The following is an 18,444-nucleotide window of genomic DNA, read 5'->3' on the forward strand; positions in this document are numbered from 1 at the left end:
CTTCTGCCCCTGTCTCTCTCTTTCCTCTTCTTCTGGGATCCCAATTATTCCAATATTATTTTGCTTTATGATACCACTTATCTCTCAAATTCTTCCCTCATGATCCAGTAGTTGTTTATCTCAGTGATTTTTCTCAGCTTCCTTATTCTCCATCATTTTGTCTTCTATATCACTAATTCTCTCTTCAGTCAGAGCCTCCACTTTTTATTGCATCTCATTAATAAGCTTTTTTAGTGCAACCTGATTAGATTTTAGGTCTTTAATTTCTCTAGAAAGGGAGTCTCTAGTGTTCTCTATGCTCTACTCACTCAAGCCCAGCTAGTATCTTTTTATAGTTATTATTCTGAACTCTAGTTCTGACATCTTACTTATATCCACACTGTTTAGGTCACTGGAATTTCAATACTGCCTCTTGTTCTCTTTTTTGAAGTGAGTTTTTTGGTCTTATCATTCTTGCCAGAGAAGAATAGATGAACAAGAGAACAAAATACTGAAATGGCAGTAACAGCCCCAGAGAAATATACTAAACAAATCAGAAGAGACCCAAAACTGGGGGGAAAAAAAAGAAAGAGAGAAAGAGAGAGATATTCAGACAGGTGAACAGAACAGAGCAATATACTGGATCCTGTGTGTATTTTTGCTTGCTTCGTAGAAAACTAGATCCCTTGGGGCTCCTGGGTGGCTCAGTTGTTTAAGCCGCTGCCTTTGGCTCAGGTCGCAATCCCAGGGTCTTGGAATCAAGCCCTGAGCAGAGAGCTTGCTTCTCCTTCTTCTCTGTGCTCTCTCTCTCTCTCTCGCTCTCAAATAAATAAATGCTTAAGAAAGAAAGAAAGAAAAAGACAGACTAGATCTCAAAATTGTAACAGAAGAAAAACTTACCTACATACAAAAGTAAAATTAAATATAATGAAAGAATAAAATGTAAATGTACAAATTAAAATTAAAAGACAACAAAAAAAGAAAAAAGGAGGAATATAAACAGATAGGTGAACAGAACAGAGCAATACACTATATCCTAGGTTGTTATTGTGGTCTGTTTGTTAGAAGAAGGTACAACAAATATGTTGTTAAAAAAAAAAGTGCAAGGGAGCCTGGGTGGCTCAGTGGGTTAAGCCGCTGCCTTCAGCTCAGGTCATGATCTCAGGGTCCTGGGATCGAGTCCCGCATCGGGCTCTCTGCTCAGCAGGGAGTCTGCTTCCTCCTCTCTCTCTCTCTGCCTGCCTCTCTGCCTACTTGTGATCTCTCTCTGTCAAATAAATAAATAAAATCTTTAAAAAAAAAAAGTGCAAAAACATAAATACGTTGTAAAAACAAGGTGTAAAAAAAAGTGCAAATATGCACTAAACCAAAATTGTAAAGAAAAACTTATATAAAATAAATTGAAAGGATAGAATTTTATTATAAAGATGAAAATCTAAGAAGATTTTAGCAAAAAAAAAAAAAGAAGAAGAAGAAGAAAAAGAAGGAGAGAAGGAGAGAATATGATCAGACAAGTGAAAAGAACAGAGCAGTACACTAGATTCTGCATGTATTTTGGTCTGTTAGAAGAAACTGCATCCCAAAACTGTAAAGAAAAAAAACTTATGTATATATAAAAATAAAATTAAAGAAAATGATAGAATGTAACTGTAAAAACGAAAATTAAAAAAGATTTTTTTAGAGGCACCTGGGTGGCTCAGTGGGTTAAGCTGCTGCCTTCAGTTCAGTCATGATCTCAGGGTCCTAGGATCGAGTCCCACATTGGGCTCCCTGCTCAGTGGAGAGCCTGCTTCCCTCTCTCTCTCTCTGCCTGCCTCTCTGCCTACTTGTGATCTTTCTCTGTCAAATAAATAAATAAAATCTTTAAAAAAAAAAGATTTTTTAAAAAGTTGATAAATAGGAAATTGACTGAAAAAGGAAAGAGGAAAAAATATATAAATTAAAAGACTAAGGAACCATTGGGAAAAAACCATTAATTCTATATACTATTTTCCCCTAGTGCTGGAGTTTTGCAGTTTTGCAAGTTCAGTAAATTTGGTCTTAGCAGCATGTTCCTAATGATCTTCTGGGTATGGGGCCTTTTGCCCTGATTCTCAGGTGTCTTTGGCGGGAGTAGAACTGCAACCACTCTTGCCAGGGGGCAGACTCAGTAAGTAGTTCTGGATTGCTCAAACTGGCTTTTGTTCCCTGAATACTTTATGTGTAGCTTTAGAGGGTGAGAATGAAAATGGCAGCCCCCCAATCTCCAGCCCCGGAGCCAAAAGCTCAAGGCCCCACTCCTCAGTGAGCCTTCAAGGAAAAGCAATCAATCACTCCTGTCTCCCTGGACTCCGTACTCACCCAGACTGTGATCTAGCAGGCATGCAACCCTGTTTCTCAGGCACGCAACCCAGTTTTAAGTCTCCAACCCCTGCAGACTCCTGCAGTGTGCACCTGAGCCACTCCTCTCAGGGGAGGAAGGAGTTTCTTGCCGGCTCTGCCACTTGCTGGGCCCCTGCTCAGAGAGCAGTCACCTGACTGTGCCACAGTTCAGAGTTTATGGCAACTCCAACCTGAAAGCCCACTCCTGGGTTGGCAGATTGTAGCTAGCTTCCTCACTCTGACACCCGGGGGCTCTGCCACTCTCAGTCACCCTCAGTCTTATTATAACCCTGGGGATCCTGAAACCACACTGTCCTACCTAGGACTTTGAATTGCTTCACCACCTGAGTGTTTTTCAGGCAGGAACATCTCTCACTGGAGCAGACTTCTAAAAGTTTTGATTTTGACGTCCACTATTCGATCACTTTCCAATGCCAGCTTATGGAGCTTCCTCCCCCCGGTGGTTTATCTTCCCATACGTCACCTCAGAGTCACTTCTCTGCACCTCCTACCTTGCAGAAAGTGGTCACTTTTCTATTCATAGAGTTGTAGCTATTCTTTTCTTAGGTCTCTGGTTGACCTTGCAAGAGTTCAGAATGATTTGATAGCTATATAGCTGAATTCCTGGGACCTGACAAAACTAAGGTCTCCTACTCTTCTACCATCTTCGACTCCACCCACAGTTTTGTTTTCTTTACAGATTTATTTATTTGAGAAAGAGAGAGAGAACAAGAGCATGAGTTGGGGGAGGGGCAGGGAGAGAATCTTCAAGCAGACTCCCTGCTGAGCACAGAGCCCTATTTGGGGCTCGATCCCTTGACCCATGAGATCATGACCTAAGCCAAAACCAAGAGTCAGATGCTTTACTGACTGAGCCACCCAGGCACCCCATGATTTAAGTTTTTAAATGAAGCAAGTTACCCTCATTTGGTTTGACAGTGAAGAATAACATTATCTATACCTCACAGTGCATTTCCTTTACTTCGTAATTCCTCTTTAAATTGATTTTAAAGACATAACAAACCTTTGATGAAGGAACTGCTGAAGAACTTGAGGGTGAAGTGTCTCTTGATGTTTTCAAAGACTGAACAGGTCTCTCTTTACCTATATAAGAAAATATAAAATGTAATTTTCTAGCTCATTTGTTTTCAGTTTAGAGGGATTCTGCAATTAAATAAATGAGGAGGGTGTCATACACTTGTTTTAGTATTGAAGTCTTCATCATTAAATTAAATCCTTTAGTATCTAAATTTACCTATGTCTCTCAGAGGCAAGGTACCATAAAAAAATTCCAAGTAACCTAGAACCAATGGACATCGGATATGCCAATCTAGGCCACATAAATGCCAGTTACCAAACACAGAACCACTGAGACCTCAAGAACGGGAAAAGACTAAAATCATAAATGCTTCATCCTCCTTCCTAAAAGCTAACTTTTGATTTATCACAATAAATTTTCAAAAGTAGTTATTATATAAATACCACAAAGAAAACGAGCTAATTAAACAATAGCTCAAAGCAAGGGGCATGTAGGAAATCTAGCAGATATTCCTGAAATATTTAGTCTAAAAAATAAAAATAAAAACTAGCAAACTATAATTAGAGTGCTAACCTAATGCCTGGCATGAGTAAGTACCCAAATATTTGTTAAATGGTCAAAAGTAAGTCTGTGTGAGGTAGTCACTAACCCTTATCTTTAGTCACTACAGACACTATTGCAGTGCTATATGCATACCACTGTTACAGAAACTTAAGCCAAAGATTAGATTTAAATATTACTTTAGTCAGTTCAACACAGAAAATTGTTTTAGTTAAATATAATCATAAAAATAACCGTGAGTTGTTACTGATAGAAAAACATTTCATTAAATTATCTGTATGTGTCAAATATAAATCCTCTACTCTTAATTGCTTAAAAAAAAAAAAAACTAACAAAATTAAATTACAGAGAAAAGGAGAAGGTGGCACCAAGTTTGGATTGACATAGAAGCTGGTCAACACTAGCCAGTGGGTTATGGCCAAGAAAGCAGTCAAGGGCAAAAGCAGACATAAAACAACCTTGAAACTGAAGCAAAGCCAGCTTCAGTCAAAAAGCCTCTGAAGCTCTTCCTGCTGTGGTCAAGATTGATAGCAGGAGCCTAGAGCCTCAAGGCTTCTGACCACGTAAGGCAATAGTGAGTATCAGCTCTATTAAATGGCCTGCAGACCTGGAAAGCCTTTCCACAGATGCTCCTCTTACCTCTTCAAGATCAGGCAACACATGTAGATGCTTTCATTATCACCAAGTGGGAGAGCACCACTGGCACACAGTAAGGGGAGGCTAGGGATGTTGCTCAAACCCCCTATAAATGCACATGACAGCTTCCCAAAACAAAGAATTATCTAAACTCAATTGTCAACAGTACCAAGGTTGCTCTGGGCACAGAATTCTACCTCTGAAACTCTAACAGTCTCATAAAAAGACATAACCTTCAAGTCTTTTAACTTGCATCATTAAGAGGCTTTCACAGTAAGTTTAATAAAAGTTCTTGGTAGACCTTAAAAATGAAAAGTAAGATACCAAGCAATACTACATCCCAAAATGACTAAGAACATAGTTTAATTAGTTATTCCTACAGTATCTGTTACATATGGCAAATTCCACATCATATTGTGACAGTGTCAGTCTATTCCACTCCAACAAAAGCTCCTAGAAGTGCAAGTATCATAGCTTATTTCTGAATATCCAGAGCTACCCTGCTCAAGTACTTTAAGAAAAGAATAAGTACTCAAAAATTAGGTGAAAAGATAAATTATTTTTCTACCTTTAGGATACAGGGCCTCCCCATTCTATTCAGATAAGCAATTCCTTAAAAAAAAGTGAGGAGCTCAACCAATCAGCACATTGAACTATGCTAATTAAAGGCATAATTACAGGCTCAATCGCAACACATAGCAGCTAGACACAGAATAAGCAGCTGTTAATCTCTTACTTAGCAAAATCTTACACAAACACATCAGCACTACAAGTATGTCAAGTATAGTGCACCAAATGTAGTTTTAGAATCTTTCCTGATTTTAGCTGCATAAGGGCTAAATCAAGCAGATTTCTCAGTGTGCAGAAGCAAAGGAATACTGAAGGGTAGAGCAGGTAGTATATCATATATCCACATATATTCATATATACCTGTTGCATGAAGGGCAGGGACAGGCAAGAAGCAAAGGATAAAGAAAAAGGACGCTACAGTTGGCAGCAGAAAGAGCACAGAAAAGGTAAAAAGAAATCGCCTAATCCTACTGTTGTCCAGGCCTGTCAGATTTATTTGTTCTACAAATCTCAGTCTCCTTTGAGGTGGCTATTCCTGACCAGCCAAGCAACTCACAATCCTAAAACCTGGATCTACTACTATTAAACTCTGGTTCCAACTAAAGACTAATGGAGCAGGTATACACTTTCCCCATTTCTGTAACCTCTATCAATTCAAGTCCCCCACCCCTTCACAATCCCCAATCAAAATCTAGCTCAAAACTCACCTCTTTCTGGATTTCCTTCATTCTGCCGTTTGTAGGAGGCACCAGCACGGATGGACTCTAGGGAAAGGTGGGCAAGAAGGAATTAACACCATCACCTCTGTGCCCAGGAGTGACAAGAGAAGAACCCAGAAGTAGGAGTGATAAGAACATGAACTTCTGAGCATTTGCTGGTGACCCTAAACTCTTTCCTACCCTGTCTTCAAATCGGGATGCCTGAGCAACCACCACTCAAGAGTAGTAACAGAACAGGAGAAAATTTCTGTTTCTAAGATTAGAAGCTAATTGGGTCCAACAACAATGAAGTGTTAAGATTAGGCTAACCATAGATAACAGGAGCAGAAAGGAATGAGAAAAGGATCATATAAGACACCAAAAGTTGAAGGTAAGGATCAGGTCTTACTCATCACTTTAAGCACCTATTCTAATCTTCATGAAGTCAGCAAAGGATTGGTCAAGAATCACACATGCGCATGCGCGCACACGCACGCGCACACAGGCACGCGTGCGTACACATACACACACAATCAAGAAAGAAAGATGAATCATCACTAGAAATCAAAAGGAATACTGGTAAAATTTTCATGGTATATCATATCTGTTTCCTAGGCTTACAGTAAGTAGCTAGCTATCTGCAAGGAGTCATTCTGACTTGCTCTCAAAAGTAACCCATTACTCAATCTTGCTTTGTTTAAAAAATCTTGCTACTTTTTATACAAACTCTCTATATGGATTTTCTTTATAAACAAATCCACAACTACTGTCTTGATAGAATCCCTAATTGTCCCATATTTACAATCTTGTAAAGATTTTGTTAGCTTCCTTACCTGCAAACTCTTAGTGACACGTGTACTTAACTCTTTAAGTAGCTTAAATATACTAATAGATATCTTTCCATTAAGACAAACACTCCTTAACACTTCAAATTTTCCTATATAGATTCCAAATTGCCAATTCTACTTTTTTCCCCCCTGAGAATTGTTTTGGCACTATTAGAAACCACCCTGCATTAAAAAAATATTTCAAGAAAAATATATATTTCAAGAAATGTGCAAATATTACCAACCTAGTTCTGTAAGCATGTTGTTAAAGATGTAATAACCTTCTCCCCTGGATCACTGATCTCTCTGTTATCAAGACAATTTTTGTTTCTCCTGAGCAGTTGATCTGTTTTTATCTATTACTGAACACTTCTCTTTGTTTTAGCCAAATCCTTATTCATCTCAGCAACAGTTCAGAGCCTTCACACTAGCATTTATTCTTTTACTTTCATGTTTCTTTTACAAAAAAATTCCTTACCCATTTACTTACTCCTATTTTATCACGTTTATTTTGTAATTTGTCTTCCATTCTTTGTAGATCAAGAAATGAGAACATTGGTATTTCCCAAGAGTGTCTGGAATCAGGATGGCTCATTTAGTTGATGAGAGTGACTTGCCTGCATCTCTTCCAAACTCCAAGTCACTCCACATCAGTAACCTGAGATCAGTCATTACGGTAGTATTCACTCCATGGCAAATGCCAGAAATCATGTGTTATTCTCCTAAAGAGTTAGTTTACCAGTGCACCACTGGTGCTGTTTATTGATTTCAATACCAAATTTCAAAGATATTGCAGGAATTACTACACTTAACTACAGATTCCTACCCATAAAAAACAGGGCTGGGCTATTTAATAATATCTTAATGGACCAATAAAACCACCCAGCTGAACCCAGCTCAAATTGCAGATTCCTAAATAAGTGCTTATATTAACCCTCTAAGTTTTAGGGGTTTTTATTTTTTAACACACACAAGATAATGGAAACAACCCCACCATACTTAAACTCTTTGTCTTAGAGTTTCCAATGATCTGTTTATATTAAAACTAATTAATGATCTGTTTATATCAAAATGAACTAAAACTATCTTCCATTATATCATTTTAATGATTTAAAAACAAGTTTTTCTTGGGGCACATGGCTGGCTTAGTTAGCAGAGCATACAACTCTTGATCTTGGGGTCATGAGTTCAATCCCCACACTAGGCATAGATTATTTTTTACAAATAAAAAATAAAAATGTTTTCTTAACATTCTGCCATTTGGTTTCCATGCCTTTGTACTTCTTTGTTTGTCCTCTTCCATGCTCCTAACTATACCTTTCTCTTTCCTCTTTGTTGGTTATTGTTTCCTAAATGTGAGTGTTTTACTCCTAACCTTGTTTTTATCCTCACTGGCGATTCTTACATGGCTCCAACCGACATTATGAATACAAATGTCTCTTAAATCCACTTCTTTCACTCATACCTTTATACTTTTAACTAGTAGGGTGCCACTCCTTAGCTACTGAGACATTACTTTAAACTCACCCCACATGTGTTCTTACGAAGCAGACAGTAACTCCCTGCTTGACAGCAGGGCCAAAGGGCTCAACACCGTTGCTGTAACATGTTAAAAAAAAATGAACTTCATATTAGGCTGAAAGAGAGAAACCAGGAAAGGAAAGTTCTGACAGCGGCAGTACTAAAACTGAAATCCAAGTCAACATACTAGTGAGTACAAGAATAAATGGGGAGGAAGAAGATGAAAAGGAACACTGGTCCCACAGATCAGGTAAAAAGTTCTTCCCATTGAGGTGATATCAAAGCTGGAGAAGCAGTTTAATATTCAACAACATTTGGAAGTATTAGAAGAATTTAACAGTATTTAGTGACTCTTTGATTAGAATTGCTGATATCAACAATATTTGATGACTCTCTGAATAGAGTAAAATTTCAGAAATATACCTTCTTCCTGAAAATATGGTTTTCCTGAGGAAGTAATGATGAAAAGAACCAAACTAATCCAAGCCTATCAAGTGTTATAATGGTTGATAACCCATGTAAGAACAAAGGACACTACCAGAAAAAAATATTAAAATCATCAGAGATGAGTGAGTTAGGGACAATTCTTGGTACAGTGCCTACCATACAAGGACAAAACAGACACCTCTGAATGAAAGCCTATCAGTAAACAAACTTCACAGCACAAGTAAGACATCCATGTCTCCTTTGATAGCTGAAGCTTTGGAAGAGAAATTAAGATATGAACAAATGAAGATGTGGTGGCTACAGAAATGCTAAGGAAAGAATTTATTTTTTCTGGATCATGGACAGAGATATGCAAATTTGGGGCTCTTGGTTAGGAAGAACATGGTTTCCCAGAGACTTATTGGTTAAGAAGGTATGAAAGCAAAATAGAAAGGACACACAAGAAATGCTCTTATGGTACAGACACCAAAAAATCAACAAGAAAAAAAAAAAAACAGATAAAGGGTACAGAAAGCTTGTGCCACGTCTTCTTCTCCAAAACAATCATTTTTAGGAGGTTAGCAATATAACAAGCTGAAGTAAAGGTGTATTAACCATGAATATTTGGAAGTGAACTTCTAAACAGAACTCTCCTTTTAATACATCAGGGTAAAACCACATGGGCTTGCTTTTAAATATCTAAGTAAAACATTATACTATGTATTCTGAATGTGTGGTACTGACAGATCACACTAACTCCCTAAACAGGGTTGCTATAAATGCCTACACATATGGAAACATCATTAACTGATTGCATATTTAGAATCTCAATCATTCTGATGCCAGAAAAGCCATAACTGTATTCCTCGGTTCACCCACGAAACTCACAGACAAAGCTTTCTTGTGAGTAAACAATAGATAAGAACAAATAAGAACAACATATGAAATATATGAAATAAGAACAAAATATTGTAAAACAGAATTCAACAGCACATTAAACTAGATCAATTACGGTCCAAGATCTAGGAAAATACTAAATTATAGTTCAGGATCTCTTCACATGATAGAGCTCATCCCAATAATCCTGTTCCACCTACATCCTTCCACCAACTTCTACTCATCCTTCAGATACCACATAACATATCTATTCCTTTAGAATGTCTGGTTTGTCTCCCCAACCAGACCTCAGACTCAGAAGGCAAAGACTGGATCTGTCTTGCTTGGCAAACCATTTATGTGAAATATGTCTTTGATGATTAAAAGACCTTGTTCAGTACACAAATACAGTGACTTTCAAACCAAGAAATGCTCTGATATTCAGTCAGCAAGAGAATGGGCTTTTCATCCCTTCCTACTGCCTGAAATATCCACGCTCTAACTTCTGTTATCACTGCCATTCTAAACCAACGCCGAGAAAGCCTTCTTTTCAAAGGTAGAATTAAACCATTAAATTTATTGGAATTTCAGGTATCATCCAAAGAAAGTCATGTGGACTTCCAAATATATTCACAAAGGTCTTAAGATCTCTTTTCCCATTACACAGAAGTTCAATAATGGAGTCTATCTTCCAAATATGCTCTTCTCAAAATGTGTTTTTAATTCTTGTACATTTTCAGTTATTTTAGTAGATATGCCTTAAAAAGGACTAAACAGTAATGAAAAATAATCCTTTAACATTACCATAAATATAAATAGACTTATATAGAATGAAATAAATATACCTAATAATGGCTGCTGATATCAGGAAAATAAACGGATGCAGGGCCCAAAGTAAGAACTACAGAAAAATATAACAAATTTAACAAACTTAACAAACCAACCAAAACAATAAACTTGCAAATCTTCTGTAGTAATGACATTTTAAAAATTCTACAAAATGTTACACAACCTAATTAATGTATAAGCATAGTGATAAATTTGACATTAATCCATAGACAAAGGTTTAAAAGGAATTAACAAAGAAGTAGTTTCTATGTATTTAAATAATCTTCCCTAGGAGCCACAACAGAATTACAAAACATGTAAGGCAATCTTTATGTCACTGTTTTAATAAGGAAATGCTTTCTAACTTCAGAGTTTCAAGAAAGTACTTGACAAAGTCTTCCATGAAATCCTCAAAAGAAAAGGAAAAAGAGAAGATAGGGATCACAACTGGTTGAAAACAACATGGATAAATGGCTGAGGTACACAGACAGAGGTCTCTAGAGGTTTCTATATTTGACTGTATGCTACTCAAGATAATTATTAATAACTAATACAAAACACAAAGCATATTTCCTTTGCCAATGAAACAAAGCTATTTTTATCTGCTCCAAGTATACAAGATCACTCAAAGAGATTTTAAGACCTCTTTAGAAGAGAATAATAAGCCAAAGTTAATTAGATAAAATTTAGCATGGTTAGATTTCTTTTAATGTATAAACTACACTCAAGCAACTGCTTGAGTAAAGGCTGAAAAAAGTACCAGCTGAAGGGCATTGTTTAGTAAAAACATATATGAAAATGGCTTAGGTTCAACGGTCTACAGTCTCAGGAAGGGCCAGTGATACAATGTGGCTGATAAAATAAAAGTTAGCTTCTGGCATCACAACTTAAAAGGAACAGAAAGAAAATTAGGGAAGCAAAGTACTGAAAACATGTCAAACAAAAGGAGTAGCTGAAGGAACGAAATATATTTAAAGCAGGGGGGGGAACCAAGAGGATTATGATGGTACTCTTCAAAAACATAAAAGGTGAAACATTTTTATGGCTCTAAGATAAATGACTAGTCTTACAGAAATGTTACAGGAAAAGATTTTAATTGTTTTATAAAAAATGAACTATACAAAGATGGACTGGACTGTGATAAGAGTCAATTCATCACAGGAAGTATTTTTAACAAAGAACCTCAGGGTATGGGAGACTGAACTTAGTGATTTCTGGTGTCACTATTAGTACTATTATCCTAAACAAAAGAGTAAGATAGGAAAACAATGAGATTCAATTGAGAAAGAGGAGGAATGGAAAATAAATATCTGAGAGACAGTTGACAAACGGGGAGAAATTTAGTTAGATAATAGGAATAAAAATAAACTTCAAGTAGAAATATACAAGGTATACATACAACAATTTTAACTAGAACAATATCATAATAAACAACGGGAAAGGCAATGAGGTTAGCTAGGACTTATGTGTAAACATGGACAACAAAAAGGAACCAAAAATAATAATACAGTGATTACTACAATGACAACTATGAACAAGTTAGTCCAATTAAGGTATAGGCAGAAAATTCTTATAAAGCACAGAATGAAAATAACATTCTGATTTAGGAGATAATTAGTCTAAAGCAGTACAAGGTTCGCAGGATTAACTCAAAAGGCTAAGTAGAAGAAATTTAATAAAATACACATGTAGACATATGTATGTAGATTTAAGCACAAAATGGGAAATAAGTAGAGATAAAAAGTAAAAATCATTTTGTAGCTAATAATCACATAAGAGGTTTTTTTTTAAAAGATTTTATTTATTTGACAGACAGAGATCACAAGTAGGCAGAGAGGCAGACTGAGAAAGAGGAGGAAGGCTCCTCTGCTGAGCAGAGAGCCCGATGTGGGGCTCGATCCCAGAACCCTGGGATCATGACGTGAGCCAAAGGCAGAGGCTTTAACTCACTGAGCCACCCAGGCGCCCCGCATAAGAGATATTATTAAATGCACAGAAGAATTATGAAGAATTAGTCCTTCAGTGCTTACTATGGCCAAACTACTAGTGATTCTTAAATTAAAATTATGTTGAAAAAGTGTGAACAAAAACCAAAAAATTAAATGTCAAACTTAGCAAAATGAGGGCATAAGGAGAGTAAGGAAATTGTTTTTACCTGTTATTTATAGAAACATTTAAAATCTGACAAAATTTCAATATGCACTTTAAAAACTAAATTAACACACTTACTAATTAACCCAACTTAAACAACTGATAATTTAAGGACCCTGTTTCTCAGTTCTTTTTTGAAGAAAAGCAAGGTGCCATCATTATCTGTGACTTTTAGATTAAAAAAGAACTGGCATCACAAATATGTAACATAAAAATTCCTTTTCTCAATTATTGTTTAAGACTTCCATTAAGTTTTTACAAGATGATTTTTTTTGTAACTATTCTGAAAACTATTTACACAAAATGAGTATAGAAAAACATTTAAATAGCTCAGCCCAAACAGTTAAGTAATCAACCCACGTAACTTGTAAAGAGTGTTTTCCTGGAACAAACTTTTTTTTTCTTGATTAAAGAACTTCGCTTTCAAAGCTCAAGGACTTAAAAAAAAAAATATATATATATATATATGTGTGTGTGTGTATATATATATATATATATATATATATATATATATATAAAAATAACCATAAAGGTGTTACCAAAGTTGTATACTCTATTTCACTCAATCTGTACCATATTTTAGTCTCCCAGCTTTCTCCATTATCTTTTTATCACTCCAGATAGTAAAGGTACTAGGCCTCAAAGGGGAAAGAGGAAAGTCTGCTAGAGACCCTAATACAGGAGCAGCACATTCCATCTACATTCCATCTCAAGATTTTAAAGTTCTGACCACGAACTACCAGGCGAAAGCAGAGAGAAAATGCCTCCCTAAAAATCTGTTTCAGAGGAGAAAAAGAAAGAATATGACAAATTCACTAACAACTATCTAAAGTAACACATTCACTACAACATATCAAGCAAGAATCTTTTTTTTTTTTCAAAGATTTTATTTATTTATTTGACAGAGAGAGATCACAAGTAGGCAGAGAGGCAGGCAGAGAGAGAGAGAGAGGAGGAAGCAGGCTCCCTGCTGAGCAGAGAGCCCGATGCGGGACTCGACCCCAGGACCCTGAGATCATGACCTGAGCCGAAGGCAGCGGCTTAACCCACTGAGCCACCCAGGCACCCTCAAGCAAGAAGCTTAAGCTGCCATTTTACTCATGTTTTGTTCAAAAGACTTCATAATCAGTTTCCAAAGATACTCCTCCTCCTAATTAAATCAGTAGATTTGGATTAAGTCATATACATCAAAAAAAAAAAAAAAGTATCTTCTTAGAAGGTGTCTAGCTAATATTTATGTCTGTGCATGTGAAGTACATTAAAACTCAGATATTATTTATCCCGAAAGGGGAGAGGGAGGAAGAGAAGTAAAACAATGGAGAAAATACCAAACTGTAGACCCTGAACTCCACAGTAAAGCTTTCAGTTACCTGGAACTTTATGCTTATTTTAAGCAATTAGGCATATATAAAAGATTATGTTTGTTTTAAATCTACTTCAAGTGACATTCTTACCTCCTGTATTGACCATTCATACCCATGTATCCAAAAGTATGTTTTTTGGAAGCCCCACTCTACCTAGCTCTGAAAACAGCAAAAAATTGATAAATGTTCGTTAAATACTGGAATCCAGCAGTGGGTTAAAACGGAGACAATCTAATGATTTTAAGTGATCTTCCATTACTCCTAACATGCAGGAAGCAAATGCTATTAAACTAATAAACTGCTATTAAACATTATGCTATTAAACAGCATAAACTAAGCTGATTATTTGGAAAAACAGTTAATAGGAAGGAAGTTAATAAGCAAAGAAAAAGAAATATTTTTGACTTTTCTGGTATCTGTATCTTGGCTTATGTAATTTGCTCTACCTAGAAGATACTTGTAGAAATCTGAAAATAAAAGAAGAGCCCCAAGCCTGGGTGGCTCAGTGGGTTAAGCCTCTGCCTTTGGCTCGGGTCATGATCTCAGGGTGTTGGGATCAAGCCCTCCATTGGGCTCTCTGCTCAGCGAGGAGCCTGCTTCCCCCTCTCTACCTGCCTCTTTGCCTACTTATGATCTCTCTGTCAAACAAATAAATATTAAAAAAAAAAAAAAAAAAAAAAAGGAAGGGCCCCAATGAGCCCCAATGTTGATTTCCTCCATGATGTGTTCTTCTATCAGAGTGAGAATCTCTCTCACCTTGACCTGCTCGTGCCGTGTTAACTTATTTATGACGATTCTTCTATCAAAGTTAAGAAGACATGAGGAAATGTTTGTGAATGAGCTCAACTGCAGGTAGTGGAGTCCAGAAAACTAAAACAGATTATCTAGAAAGTAAGTTGCTTCATTTATTTATTCCAACACATACAAAGCAACTCAGCCAGAATGACATGCTACAATTGCACAGAATGCCATGCATGTCTAGGTACTCCAAATTAAAAAACAAAACAACAACAACAACAACAAATTGGAGGTTGGAAAAAATGAATCTAAAGTAGGTTTTTAGCTCTAAAATCTGTAAGGCTATATACCTTATATTTAGGGGAAATCACTGATACTTTTCATGAAAAATATACTACCAAATATAGATGGATGGATGGATAGACAGATATCTTCTAGAGACAGAAGATATAGAACTAGCAAAAAATACAAGAGTGTGTAACTTTCCAACATGATTATAAACACACCTCTTCTGTGCTGAGAGAAGTAAAATGTCAATGTGGACTGCAACTTGAAATGGTTCCCAAAAATATGTGTGTGTGGTATTCATTTTATTATTCTTGACACTTTTCTGTAGGTTTCAAAATTTTCAAAATAAAACGTTTAAAAAATATATCTTATAACACCTATAAGACAATCTGAATCAGTACATTCTCATTAGTGGAAGTTTTAAGAAAAGTCTTAAAAATACATACTTCTATGTTGAGATTGGAAAGAGTACGTTTTGCTTCTTTCTGGAGAGTAGCTTCTACTACTGACACTGGATCCAGACCTGCTGTGTGGAGAATCCTTTCGACCTACAGGTGATTCTCTGATAAAAGGAGGGTCTCTTTTATGAGGAGACCGGTCTCTTGTGTAATGGGTAGAATAGATACTTTTTCTTCTAAAGCCATCTCTCATGTCCCTTTGAAGAAAAAAAAAAAAAAGAATTATATCTTATAACTTATATACACAATACAAAAGGCAAAAGCTCTGATTATAAGCTCTTTAAGTTGTAATCTTGGTTCACACCTCCCCCCACTTCCACTTTTTTTTACTACCACCGAACTTTTTTTTTTTTTTGGTAGAGCAAGAGAGAGAGTACACTAGCAGGGGGAGAAGCAAAGGGAGAGGGAGTGAATCTGAAGCAGACTGCGCTGAGTGCAGAGCCCAATGTGGGGCTTGACCTCACAACATGAGATCATGACCTGAGGTGAAACCAAGAGTCAGACGCTTAACTGAGTAGGCTACCCAGGCACCCTGTCACCTAACTTCTGATGTCAGTCTATAAAATAAAACTTTATCAGTGATATATGTTTAGAATGCATACATTTTTATCAGTTTGGGGGTGGAACTAGGTGGTTAAGAGCAAAAGTTACTTTATTTTAAGCAAACACAGAAATGTTATGATGTGAAAAATACAGCCACACAGTCTCTACTTCGGTTTGCCATTAACAATATTCTACATAGCTACCATACTCTCAGACATCTGGAAAATACCAAAGATTTCCCAAGTGAGATATTTCATGGAGTCTTATCCACTTTTAAGCATAGTATAAACTGTTGGTTAATAGAAGTTAACTCCTTTGATTTTGCTTCCCGCGTTCCAATTTGGCAGTGTCTACATTTTTTTATTGTCACAACTTGAGAGGAGGGTTGCTGTTGGTGGGTAGGGACCAGGGATGCCACTAAAACCCTACAATCCCTAGGACAAGTCTGATACAAGTATACAACAAAAAACTATCTAACCCAAAATGTTAGTAATGCCAAGACTAAGAAACCCTGCTATATACCTATTACGTCCTTGTTCTCTTGAGTTTGCATTGTTAGTGTACAAATTGTTGCTTATCTCTAACCATCAGCTTTTAATAAATCACCTCTACTTTCACAAATTAAATTTCCTTATTAAGCAATATCAACTCAATGTAGCAAGAAAATCCAGAGTAAAACTTTATAAAGCAAAACCAACTTTAAAATATCAAAGCAAACCAAAGTTATCAAAACTATCAAGACCTGAGCCTCCATTTAAAGGAACACCTAGCATCAAACAGGTTTTAATTGAAGATTTAGTGAGTTTATTTCCACATTAAAATTAAGGAAAATTGCATTTTAGAAAGAAGAGTAGTAAGAGAATGGCATGAAATTTCAAATGCTCAGAAAATCTCAGCATATTCATCAGCAGTCCCTAATATAAAAGTAGCCTTTAGCAGATTAACACGCAAAATATATTGTCCATACAGATACAATTACGATTCTCTGGACCAAATTAGAAAACAGCTAAAACTCATTTATGATAAATGAACTCAGACAAAATACTAATGCCAAAATAAAGTATTTGAGCAATTCTAATGCAGTCAAGCTCAATGAGCAAAACTACAGAAGCCACTATCAACATCACTGACCACCAAGTGGCTACATATGTGTCACATGAGTCTTAGGAACTGTACTAGGGGTTGAGGACCCAATGATAAACCAAATACATGCAGTCACTCCCCCATCATGGACCTCTCAGGCTAGAAGAGGCGGATTTTAAACATGTGAATGCAGTCAAGAATGTACACAAGGAGACTAACTAGGAGCTTACTCATGCAGACAAGAGACAGTGGTAGCTTAGATAAGGCCAGAGAAGGGGAGCATTTGAGCACGCACACGTGTACATCTTTGTAGACTCAACAGGAAATGGTGAATGTCTGACTAATGAGTATAAGAGGCAGGGATGCCAAGATGATTCCAAGAATTCTGGCATCATGAATTACTGAAATGAGAAAAACAGATTTGAGAAACTGAGGTAGGGTAGGAGATCCACATTCAGATCTGAATATGTTAAGTTTGAGATGCTCACATAACAGCCAGTTAGTAGACAATTAGACACATCGGTGACAAGATAAGAGGAGATTTTTTTGGCTATAACTATGAATTTTTCTATAAATAGGCAGTATTTAAAGCCTTGGGTCGGGCCCAGAATCTAGGACTAAAAAATTACAGTGGAAGATAAATGGGCTATCTGAGAATCAAACATAAGAGCCACAGAAACATGACGGAAAGTAGTAAGTTCGTTCTCAGGGAAGCCAAGGAAAAGACTTCTGTAAGAAGGAGAATAAAGATTTCCTACACTGGAATTAAATGAGCTCTTACTGATAACTTATCTAGATGATGAAGGCAGCAGGCCCACATGTCCAGGAAAGACTGCCTACTGTCTCCAGCAGGAGGCAGGGGTAGGGGAAGAGACCAAGTACTGAACTACAGTTTCCTAATCCTGACACCAGATGGCAGTAAACTCACAATAGCATAGTTCAGAACCATCAGAGTGGCCTGAGGTGACCAAATATACTTGGGGGAAGTACATGTCAGATTTTTAATATCTTAGAGTAGAGTAAGGTCTCTCCTCACTTTCACATCAATCCCTCATATTTCCCATCAAGCTGAGCAAAAACATCACATTCTGCATCGTCTACTTTTAAGTATCCTCTGATAAAGTAATACTAGACACCATTTATTCATGTTAGTGTGTATGTGTATATTTTTAATATTTCTTTTATCTCTATATCCCAATACATGAAAGGCACTGCAGAATTACCCTGGTTCTAAAGAAGCTTAATATGTTGGGGGATGGGGGACAGAGTGCCAAGGGGAGTAAATATTCCAGAAAGTGGTACTGCAATTCAGAAGAGAAATTTGTATTAGATGGAGAAGTGATCTGGAGGATCTTTAAAAAATAAATAAATAAATAAGATAAAATTTAGATCAACATTGTTGTACAGAAATATAATCAAGCCACAGATGTAACAACTGTATTTAAAAGGAGAAATGGGTACCTGAGTGGCTCAGCCAGTTAAGTGTCTGCCTTCGGC

At 36.6% G+C, this 18,444-nt stretch overlaps 1 protein-coding gene across 9 annotated transcripts in view; it reads right to left on the minus strand.

The window, feature by feature from the left end:
* Nucleotides 1-18,444, minus strand: part of PPHLN1 (periphilin 1) — a 156,766-nt gene that overhangs the window by 85,112 nt on the left and 53,210 nt on the right. For 7 of the 9 annotated variants that reach the window (XM_045073148.1, XM_004765554.3, XM_004765555.3 and 4 more), the window contains 3 exons: nt 15,310-15,518; nt 5,854-5,910; nt 3,365-3,444 (listed from right to left, as the gene is read on the minus strand). In XM_045073148.1, the coding sequence (XP_044929083.1) occupies nt 3,365-3,444; nt 5,854-5,910; nt 15,310-15,518 (346 nt within the window). The remainder of the gene's footprint in view (nt 1-3,364; nt 3,445-5,853; nt 5,911-15,309; nt 15,519-18,444) is intronic. The other 2 variants (XM_004765556.3, XM_004765553.3) reach the window with 1 other exon arrangement.

The sequence above is a fragment of the Mustela putorius genome, unplaced genomic scaffold (genome assembly GCF_011764305.1).
Source record: "Mustela putorius furo isolate JIRA1106 unplaced genomic scaffold, ASM1176430v1.1 tig00537227_pilon_pilon_pilon, whole genome shotgun sequence".
Lineage (NCBI taxonomy): Eukaryota > Metazoa > Chordata > Mammalia > Carnivora > Mustelidae > Mustela > Mustela putorius.